The 11,650-nt window shown below is 36.6% G+C and overlaps 1 protein-coding gene and 1 pseudogene across 1 annotated transcript in view; one reads left to right on the top strand and one right to left on the bottom strand.

The window, feature by feature from the left end:
- Positions 1–11,650, top strand: part of PCCA (propionyl-CoA carboxylase subunit alpha) — a 478,959-nt gene that overhangs the window by 68,360 nt on the left and 398,949 nt on the right. The window contains exons 5-6 of the mRNA XM_017861220.1: positions 3,952–4,065; positions 6,251–6,304. Of these exons, the coding sequence (XP_017716709.1) occupies positions 3,952–4,065; positions 6,251–6,304 (168 nt within the window). The remainder of the gene's footprint in view (positions 1–3,951; positions 4,066–6,250; positions 6,305–11,650) is intronic.
- Positions 99–711, bottom strand: LOC108521779 (60S ribosomal protein L15 pseudogene; annotated as a pseudogene).

The raw sequence follows: 11,650 nt of genomic DNA, 5'->3' as shown, positions 1-11,650 counted from the left end.
TTAAATTTATTTTTAATATTTATTTTTATATATTTTTATTATTTATATTATTATTTCAAATTGTTTATTAGGTATGAATTTTACAAACTTTACTTATGTTATTGGTAACGGTGGAGCAGGAGAGTATTGCGCCTTCTCCAGGCTGTCTGGCAAGAACCACCAATAGTGTGGTGGAACTTACGACCCTTTCCAAGGCCAGGGCTGTCAGCCTGCAGATGTCAGCCCACGCATCTCCTTGTGCTGTGGACTGGTTTGGTGATCCATTAGGTGTCAGGATTTCTTCTGTTAGCTTTATGGAATGGATCAATGAGGATAACCTCAAAAAATGTGTATGTAGAATCTTCACCAACCTAGTAAGAATTCAGGGCTCTCGGAGCCCTACAGTGGCATCCAGCTCCCTCCTCTGCAAAGGACTGAAGGCTTGGAGCAAACCTTAGCTGGTTAACACCATGATGGACAGGCTTGCTGTAAGTTGCACCCTTAGGAACTGGGCGTTTTCGGCCACCACTGGCGAACACGAATCCTATATATAACGTGACCTTGCTTGGTCTTATAGCCTAGTCAGCTTGCTTTATCAGGCCGGGTGGGGCGGGGAGCCCTGTGGAGAGCAGAGAGCTGGCGGTACTGCCAGCAGTGGACCCTCAGAAGAAAGTGCATGACATCGGGCTGCTTCTTTCTCCATAGCTCCTGGATGTACTTGTATGCACCCATCTTGGCTTACCTGATGGCAGCTGCCAGATGGAAAAAAAAAAAAAAGTTTGATTTATTTTTTAAAAGTTGATAAAGAAGATGATTTTCTCAGTCCTGTAAGATGAAAACACATCTGTTGTTCTCCTAGCTTGTTATTTGGAAATTAGGCTCATGCAGGTAATAAGCTGATACAAGTAATTTTTCTCTGAAGAATAAAATAATTCAAAATATAAAACTAAATGCTTGATAGGAAAACTAATAATCCGCTCTAAAAATCTCTATTGGTTTTCTGAGAAGGGAGAAGTTTATGAAGACAGACTATACTTAGTGTATATACTTAGTGTTAGTACTTAAAATGCTTTACTTTTCTTTTTGAAACCATATAACCAGCAAATCCTGCTTAATTGATTAGTTTACCTCAGTTTAAACTTTCCATGGTTGTTATATATTTCCTTTGCCATTAAAATATATAAAAAGGAATTTATATTTTCAAGATGTTGATATTTTGAAACAAACATATCTAGTCAGCCTATGCAATATTAAGTCATTCTGCAGAATAGCATCTGCATTGCTTGAATATTGTTTTTTGTATTATTAAGCCAAAGAAAACACCTCACACATTTCATACAACAATGACAACAAAATTGAAATAGAGTTTCAAAAGTTTGTTAGATTGTTCTTTCCAGGTTGACTCTTAAGTGTCTCCTTAACTAAGGCAGCAGAGAATTCTAATGTTTTCTTTTGCATGGCTTTTTGCTACTACCGACCCTGAGCTAGACTGTGGGCTTGTTGAGACTTGAATGTTCCCTGCCACCTGAAGTAAGATTTGTTCCTGCAAAGGGAGGAAAAGAAGCCAACCAATCCTTTATAAACAATTTGTGTTTAGTCCTTCTTTGTAAAGTCCATAGCAGTTTTGACCTGCTTTTAATGCATAATTTATTCAAATGTTTATTGGAGCAGTCTTTTTATTTTTAACTAGAGCAATCTTAATCACCCAGTAAAATATATTAGGCTCTGAGCTAGTTCTTAGTACGTTTACAAAACGTTTGTGATAACATAGGAAAAATGTCTATTATGCTATTAAAAAACAAAAGGGTGTAAATTATATATGCAATATCATTATAAAAGTGTATTTAGAGAAAATACTGTAAGTAAAAATGTCAATACTATTAGGATTCTCTCTCTCCTTTTTACTTTTGAATGCATGTTTATTATAGAAATTTTGGACACATAAACACGTGCCTATGTGTATCTTTTCATTTCTTTTCCTCCATAAGCCACCAGTTGCCATATGTTTTGCCAAGATTAAGAAGACTTTATGTAGGTGTAGATTTTCACCTCAAAGATAATGAAAAAAAAGATAATAAAAGTTGCAACTTTTTTGTACCTCAAGGACAATGGCTTTTAACATTTGATAATGAAAGTTACTAAGCAAGCTGCTATCCAAGTGTATCTATGAGTAAATAGCTTTAATCACATAACATTGGGCTAGGGGAGATTAAAAAAAGAATTTAAGGCATAACCTTATGATCTGGTGGAGGAGAAATTGTAACAGTGTGCAAAGCAGTTAAAATGAGATTGTTGGGTAGATGAGATTATATGCTAAAATTTGCACTAATTACTCTCAGAGTTTAGATTACAGGAGATTCATCCTAAATTGAAGTACTTGGGAGAGATCCAGTGGTAGATGTGAAACTTGAAGTGCATCTTCTATAATAGGTAGTATCTGAGGACAATAAAACAAATGTGGATTTAAGTTTAAACAAAGACTTAAATGTATTCTTTTTAAAGGATTGTGAAGTACTCAATTTCTTTCTTACAGAAAAAAACTACAATCACAATTACAACAACAAAATTGACAGTAACAGGATCTGAAGTGGACAGAGGGCAATAGGGCAATAGAGGAGGGGGCATCCTGGTCTGAGGGCAGAAGAGCAACTTGAGGTTGGGGGCATACCAGGCAACGATAACCACGAGGAAGGCCTTGCTTTGAACACAGGGATATTTAGAAGCCTTTTGCAAGCAGGGCTGCTTTTCCCTGCAATTGGTATTATTAAATAATTACCGAATGTATATATTTGGATATTTTATAGTAAGATACTGACCTGAAAATCCCTTGGGCATTTACCTGATCTTTTACCTTTCAATACTCAATATAATTTTTTACTAAAGTGGAAAATATTTATTGAATTGACAAAGAGAATTCTTAGCTTTCTAAAAGACTGCTTTTTTGTTTTTTTAAGATCTCATTTAAAACAAAGTATCTAAAAATTATTTCATAACTGAAGACTATAACAGAAATACTCAGGTATTTGCCACCTTTGACTTTTTTTTTTGGTGGAGGAGTGGGTCATAAATGTTTAGGTGTATGTTTGTGTTCCAGTTTTATATATCTGTCTTGCAAAATAATTGTAATCTGGAAGTTTCTGAAACTGAAAGACCATTAGGAAATTAGGAAAAGTCATTTAAAAAGATACTAATCCTTTCATCATTTGAAAAGAATAGACTCCTTTTAGAACTAAAGAGTTTACTCTTTTCATATTGAATGCTTAGCTTCTATTATGCAAAATAAATACATTTAAACATTGTAGAGTGAGTAGTCTTAAAATGGAGCTTACATTCCTGAATTTTGAGTAGCGTTAGAACTTAATATACATGTCATTTCTTTTAGGAATAAATGTAAAATGGATGAAGATTGAATGTGAGAGTATTTAAATGATTCTCAAGATTTTCTGGTTCACATGTTGTGATATTGAACTCTTTCTTTCGTCTTAGGCTTTAATTTGTGTCTGGTGCTGACCTGATGCTGTGCAGGGACACTCGCTGCATCCCTCCATTCAGTCCCTCTAATTATCCCAACTTCCTGGGGAGCTTGCTTAGAGCTGGTCTTGAGTGCTCGTTATTAAAATATTGGGCTACCCTGGCTACATGTAACAAGGTAGTTTTTGATATCAAATTTATGTATTGATGAACGGAATAGGAAGCTAAAATTGTTTGCTGTGATTTTACATAAAGAGGTAGGGGGGTATTATGGAAATTATTTGCTTAGACAATGAATTAGGCTGTAATAAATGAAATCATGGGTAATAGAGTTCTTGAGTTTATTTGTTTCATTGTTGCTTTTTAGTGCATACTCAAAAAGAAATATGACTCGATAAATGATATGTGGAACAATCAGATTTGCAATTTTGTGTGTATTTGCAGATGATGGTAATTCTTTTTGCTGTGCGCATCTGTTAATGCAGAAATTTGTCTCCTCAGGTTCATGTGAAAATGGCGGATGAGGCCGTCTGTGTTGGCCCAGCTCCCACCAGTAAAAGCTACCTCAACGTGGATGCCATCATGGAAGCCATTAAGAAAACCAGGGCCCAAGCTGTGAGTTTGAATGAATCTATCTACTGCAGCTGTTTCATATGTAGTGAGCAGAAAGCTAGAGTTTGTATTTAAAAAAAAAATAGGAAAGAATGATTGAAAATGCTATTGCAGTTAGTTCATGTCACATGAGTTAAATGTGGTCGAATTCACTACTGGAAATCAAAGGCTTTGTAGCATCTGGCAGTGTTGGTCGCTGATCCTGCAGGTGGCTGCTGGATTCAGCTTTCACACCAGGGAGCAGTTTCAGTTCATTTCCAAATTTGCTAGGAAAAAAGAAATCCCAATTAGTTTTGAGTATTAACCCTTTCAGTGTAATAAGAGCATTTTTAAAAATTCTGTGTTATAAACAGGATCCAAATACTCTGTTTAAATTCCATTTTAATAATTTAAAATTACTTATACCTAGTACACTTCCAGAAATAAAACAGCACATTTGGTAATTATTTTAGTTTGTAAATGTCAGTAAAATGCTTATAATTTACAAGGATAAATCATTCTCTCCACCCCCAGTTCTGTATGAATAGAGTGGAATCCAAGGAAAAAAATGATTTCTGACATCGGAAACAGTGTTTTTTTCTTTTTTCTTTTTTTAATTATCAGAGAACTAATTATATACAGTGTTAAAAACTATACAAAGTTATCTCTAAAATTGGATGGAGACATCCAACACCAACAATTAAGCCTGGAGCGCTTCAATTAGTGCTCACATTTCTTTTGAAAGAAATGTTTCAGTAAGATGCATGTTTAAATAAAAAACTTAATTCATGAACCCATATTATAGATGTTTACAGTTTATTAGCACAGTTAGCGAAGGTAAAACTCTTAACATTTTAACTATAGCTTGCCAACATAAATTTGTAGTTGAGTGTTAATAAAACGAAATTGGTGGAATGAAAACTCTTCTTCCTTGATACAGTAGTTTAAATTGTTCTGTACCATGTTCATAAAGCTTAGTTCAGCATTTTGTTTTGTTTTGTTTTTTGAGATGGAGTTTCGCTTTTGTTGCCCAGGCCAGAGTGCAATGGCATGATCTCAGCTCACTGCAACCTCTGCCCCGCCAGGTTCAAGCGATTCTCCTGCTTCAGCCTCCCAAGTAGCTGGGATTACAGGTGCCTGCCACCACGCCCGGCTCATTTTGTATTTTTAGTAGAGAAGGGGTTTCACCATGTTGGTCAGGCTGGTCTTGAACTCCTGACCTCAGGTGATCTGCCTGCCTCAGCCTCCTAAACTGCTGGGATTACAGGCATGAGCCACTGTGCCCAGCCTGAGTTCAGCATTTAAAAGTTGCTGATATATAACTATTTCTGGATTATGATACTGGTTCCTTCAGAAATTTGAATTTGTTTTTAGCAGAATTATTTTACTAGAAGTATGTTCAACACTGGCTGATACTGAAGTGGCTAAATTTATATTTGGCCAGTGTGGGAGAGCCAAAAATTACTTGATTAGATCAAGCTGGTAGATTGCAGCAATGTGGCTTGTGGGTGAGGATAGTATAAAGTAGTTGTGAATGGCAAAGTTTGGGGTGAAGAAGGAAAGAAGAGTAGATATTAGAAGAAAAACAATTCAGAGCACAAAATAAAAGTAAAACCACACCTCCATTTTAGTTCAGTTTGATAGAAAGGTCTTGTTGGTAGTGGCTAAGTATTATTAATGCCATCAGGAATAAAATGTAGTAGCTGTCCTAGTAGTCTGGGTTTTGGAAATTACCAGTTTGTGAGTACTGTAAAGAAAGGAGAATTTAGAGTTTTTCATCCATCTTGCCAAGGTTCCTTTTACATAAATCTTTGACACACCAGCCATTGTGAAATTCTTCAGAATTGTGGACAAAGTTAGCTTCAGGAAAAGGAGAGAGAGTTTTGTTGAAAAATGTAGACAAATGCTAGTGGGCATTAAGATATATGTGGGTGTATACTTCCCATGATGGTTAGGACAAAGATACTGTGTGGAAAATGAATCAATTAGGACATAGGGAGTATGAAGAAAGTAAATATAGGAGGCAGTTTCTTGGAATTTGATTCTGATCCTAGAAATGTGAGTTAGAACTGATCAGTGTATAAGAGAAGTATACCTATTCAAGGGCTCTTGAACAATAAATATTAGTACATAAATGCACTGTACATTTTGCTTATAAAGCTTTTGCAATATGATAAAATTGAAAGTGCTTTTTACTTTCATTTCTAAGGTACATCCAGGTTATGGATTCCTTTCAGAAAACAAAGAATTTGCCAGATGTTTGGTAAGTTGGTAATGAACCAGAAACTATTCATTTCTATATCAGAAAGTGTGGTAGCATGGCTTTTGTAAATGTGGGTAGTGATGGATTATAGAATTTTAATTAACCCAAGAAATCTTTAAAAAACTGTTTGTGAAAAGTGAAGTGTTTTTATTCTGAAACTCAACTCTTGATTTGAAGAGTAATTATAAAAATAGAAAAGTTTAGAAAATCACCATTACACCTAATGAATGATACCTGGTTTATTATATACTGCATGGTATTTGAATTAAAGTTAAAACTTCAGATTTTAACTGTAAATATGTTAGGGAGTTTAGTGAGTTATTGTAGTGATTTAATTATTTTGTGGCATTTAATATCAAATCTTACCAATGCCTCTATTTCAGGTACAGTTGTTTTTAATGATCTAAATGTCCCCTTCCAGCTAGGTGAATTAACCTATGTTTGTTATTAAATTGATTTTTCCAGGTATAGTCATTCAAGATGGTACCGAAACCTTATTTTTTAGGTACTAGAATATGATTTTGATTAGTGTTTGTACATATGTTTATTATTAGATCAATTATGCCAGGTACTGTCTTAATTTATTCTAATATGTTATACTTGTTTCTGTGGCATACAGTCATGTGTTGCTTAACAACATGAATACATCTGAGAAATGCATCATTAGGCGAGTTTGTCCTTGTGCGAACATCACAGAGTCTACTTACACAAATCTACATGGTAGAGTCTCCTACACACTTAGGCTAAGTGCGTTATAGCCTGCTGCTCCTAGGCTGCAAACCTATACATGTTGCTGTACAGGCAGTTGTAATACAGTGGTAAATATTTGTGTATCTGAACATGTAAACATAGAGAAGATACAGTTAAAAATACAGTGTTAGAATCTGTGGAACCACTGTCATACGTGTGGTGCCTCATTGAAATGTTCTGTGGTGCATAACTGTACTCGTATTCTGTTCTTCCACAGATTTGAAATTATTTGTGAATGTTGTTATTTTCTAGATGGAATTTCCACTTAAAATCTGTAACTTTAACTTGGAGCAGCTCTTAAGATCACAGAATTGTCTATTTTAACCACCTTGCTTTGTGGGTCCAAAACTAAGGCCTAAAGAGATATCTGGAGAGGGCAAATTACATGGATGCATCCAGAGGTTCCAGTTTCCCAGATTTTATGTGGCATATCTACAGTTTTTTGTTTATATCCCTTTTTATTTTGTATCTTCCTTGGAATTTTGACCAAGATTCTGTTATTATAAAAACTATTTGAATATAATACTTGTATTTAAATGTGATGTGTGTATATATATAATGTAATGTATTACATTTAAGTCTGTATAGATGAGAGGTCAGCGCACTACAGTCCACGTTACAAATGCAGCCTGCTGCCTGTTTTTGTGAATAAAATTTTATTGAAACACAGCCATGCTCTTTCATTTATGCATTGTCTGTGCTGCTTTTGTCCTGTGACAGCAGAATTGAGTAGTTGTGACAGAGACCATTTGGCCTATCAAGCCTAAAATACTTTTTCTATGGTCCTTTATAGAAAAAGTTTGGGAACTCTTGCTATAGATGAATATCCAAATCCCGGATAAGTGATGTGGTGCCAGTATTATGCATTTATTCCTATACAGTTAATACATGTATTTATTTTATATATTATATATAATATTTATTGTATACAGTTTATGCATTTTTCAGTTATTAAAAGGTGGTTTTTTTTTTTTTTTTTGAGACATAGTCTCTCTCTGTCACCTAGTCTGGAGTGCAGTGGTGTGATCTTGGCTCACTGCAGCCTCTGTCTCCTGGGTTCAAGCTATTCTGCCTCAACCTCCTGAGTAGCTGGGATTACAGGCGCCCGCCACCACCATGCCTGGCTAATTTTTGTATTTTTAGTAGAGACGGAGTTTAACCATTTTGGTCAGGCTGGTCTCGAACTCCTGACCTCATGATCTGCCTGCCTCGGCCTCCCAAAGTTTTTTTTTTGAGACATAGTCTCTCTCTGTCACCTAGTCTGGAGTGCAGTGGTGTGATCTTGGCTCACTGCAGCCTCTGTCTCCTGGGTTCAAGCTATTCTGCCTCAACCTCCTGAGTAGCTGGGATTACAGGCGCCCGCCACCACCATGCCTGGCTAATTTTGTATTTTAGTAGAGACGGAGTTTAACCATTTTGGTCAGGCTGGTCTCGAACTCCTGACCTCATGATCTGCCTGCCTCGGCCTCCCAAAGTGCTGGGATTACAGGTGTTAGCCACTGTGCCTGGCCAAAAAATGCTTCTTTAGAATCTGTCCTAGGCCTTTGAGAAGGGTATATTAATAAAAATGAATCTAATCTGGTTCCTACACACTGGGTGCTGATAGTCATGTTATGGAAAATAAGTTGATACACAAATACACTTCAGAAAACAAATCACTTCAGGGAAGAAAATATTGTGAGATAAGATCAGTATCTTTGTAAATGAAAGTAAGAAGGATGATTTCCATCTGGGATTCTACATTAGAGAAAAACATGTAGAATATACAGCCGCTTCCTTTCTTTCACACTAATTTTCTTTCTAAACCTATTTCCCCATTTCCCTTTTTTCAGTGCTGTGCCTCTACCCAGCCTGACTGTGCGCTGCTCCCATGCGTGGCTGGCTCTGCCCTGAGTGCTTTCCTCACTCTCTCTGGGTGGGCGTGCGTGGCCTCCCACCCCCGTGTCTAACTGCTGCGTGTCTAACTGCTGCATGTCTAACTGCTGCCTGCCCTTGAAGGCACAGTTCACATGCAGCCTCTGTGGGGAAAGGGTTCCATTGAGAAGTAGATCCTTCTGTTGAGAAGTAATTTCTTTCCTTGGACTTTTTGTTTCAGTTTGATTGGAATGTTTTGTTTTAGAAAATGATTTATGCTTTATCTGATACATTGTTTTTACTTAATATCCAGGACTAAAATGATTTTTTGATTTTTTTTTTTCTGAGTAACTGCTATGTATTTGCTTTAGAAAGTGTACAATAAGTCAAATTCCCCAATGTAAAACACACCACACTTTATAAGACTAATAATTTTTTATGCCGAGTTTTCACAAAGTGGGATTGGATTTTATACAGCCCCTGCTGCCCATGACTGGAAAAAGATCATGTGGGCTGGGCACGGTGGCTCACACCTCTAATCCCTGCACTTTGGGAGGCTGAGGTGGGCAGGTCACTTGAGGTCAGGAGTTTGAGACCAGCCTGGTCAACATGGTGAAACCCCATCTCTACTAAAAATACAAAAATTGGCCAGGTGTGGTGGCACGAGCCTGTGATCCCAGCTACTTGGGTGGCTGAGACAGGGGAATCGTTTGAGCCCGGGAGGCAGAGGTTGCAGTGAGCCAAGATCACGCCACTGCGCTCCAGCCTGGGCAACAGAGCGAGACTCTGCCTAAAAAAGAAAAACAAAATCATGTCTTTTTGTTATTGCTTAAATAGTTCATAGAAAAAACAAAGATACACATAATCCTCATAAAAATAGCGATTTTCCGTAATTTTAATGTGCTGAGCCAACAGATTTTATTTCCAAACTGTTTTCTATTCCATATTTTCCCTGCAGGCTTCTTATATCACAAGCATTAAAGGACCATCCATGGGAGACTATGAGGATTGTTAGGATGAGGCAAAGACATTCTTAACAGAGTTTACAAAGAGCTTTGAAACGTGAAACTACCTGCTCTGGAAAATGGGATGTTGGCTTGAAGATATTTCCTAGTATTCCTTGTTTTCTTTCTGGTTTTTCTATGTTGTTTTAGTCCTATTATCGGATCTTGTCATTTCAGGTAACATAGCATTATAAGTTATAGTAGTTAGCTTCAGGAGAAACATATGTTAGAATTTGTGTTTTGTGTTTGGGTCCTATCTGTGTACTTGAAAGATACACGTATATGTAGTTGGATAGTGAGTTCCATCAGGATGCTCTCAGCGTTGAAAGCATAGGAGGGAACTGTGCTGAGCGTGTGAGGTTTGGTGATTGTGCTCTTTTATCTTCTTTCCTTCTTGAGTTTTTAGCAAGATAAGAAATGTAACTACTGTAAAATGAGAGGTGATTTTTAAAATAGCCATTGGGTTAACCAGAAACCTTTTAAATAGCTGTGGCATCCAGTGTGGGCAAGGGTCCCATAGTTTTGTTCCTGGAAGTGTAAATTGTTTCAGACCTCCCCCGGCCCCCAGAAATTTGCTAGTATTTGTCAAAATGTAAAACATCTGTATATTCTTTAATTTAGCAGTTCTACTCTTAAGAATCTCACTTACAAAGATATATTTGAGAAAATGTTCATGGTAAGGTGTTTCATAATAGCAATTTTATAATTTTGAATAATTTAAAATTATTCAAAAGTAAAATGTAAAAATAAGTATGGAATACCTACCTGCAGATAAGTTATTTAATCATTATGACAACCTATGGTGTATTCTTATTTTTATTCTTGGTTTTATGGAAGAGAGAACAATCTCTGAAAGGTTAAATAAATGCCTTACCCAGTGTCACATAGCTGGTAAATGAGAGAATGGATCCCATGTTTAGTTTATGTTCCAGACTGACTCTCACATGCATTGGAACTGGGCTGGGCTGTTAGTGGTATTTGTTTTTAATCGATAGCTTTAGCTGGCACCTGTTCTTGCTGTTGGTGGGGGCTTCTCTCTTTCTGCTCCCTTCCCCTCTTCCACATTGGTGTATCATCATAGACATCTAAAAAGTAGAGTTGTTTCTTTTGTTTTTCTCATCTTGTAACTTGGGTGCCAGTGAAGGCAAATCCTCACTTGGATTTGCTAACTTACTAAGTAAGATAGCTGAGTGAGCTTTGCTCAGTTAACTGAGTGCCAGAGCTGCAGCATAGAGATATTGATGCCTTTTTGCCACTCGTTGATATTCTTAGGTGGAACTAATGAAGTCTCCCTGGATTTGGAGGAGAAAGTTCTGTGACTCCTTTTTCCTTTTCAGTACAATTTTATAATGTTTTTCTAATTGTGACTTGTACATATGTGATGTTCAAAAGAATTGATAAGAACTAATGAATGCAACTTCATAAAACCCTTATGACAGATTATCTTTTGAAGTGTTTGAGAACCTTTCTTTTCCTATATGTTGGCTTAAGTTCAGCTTTTAGAATATTTGTTGAAGATTTTGAATGTGATGTAGAATACTAAATGCTCTAAAGTGAATGCCTGAAAAGGAAAACTCTCCCTTTCCAGTTAGGGAGTCTTTTAAGGATGTAGATAGTTCAGATACTTTTAGGGCTTGTGAATTTTGGGGAGTGGTTTCAATAGAAAAATCTGGGATTTGATGAGGCTGGGATTTCTTTTCCCTTTGCTTGAGGTTAGGACAGGTTGAAATGTTATATT

This window comes from Rhinopithecus bieti, unplaced genomic scaffold (genome assembly GCF_001698545.2).
Source record: "Rhinopithecus bieti isolate Rb0 unplaced genomic scaffold, ASM169854v2 scaffold_2254, whole genome shotgun sequence".
Taxonomy (NCBI): Eukaryota; Metazoa; Chordata; class Mammalia; order Primates; family Cercopithecidae; genus Rhinopithecus; species Rhinopithecus bieti.
Note: the sequence above shows the minus strand (reverse complement) of the source record. Positions and strands in the feature narration are given on the sequence as shown.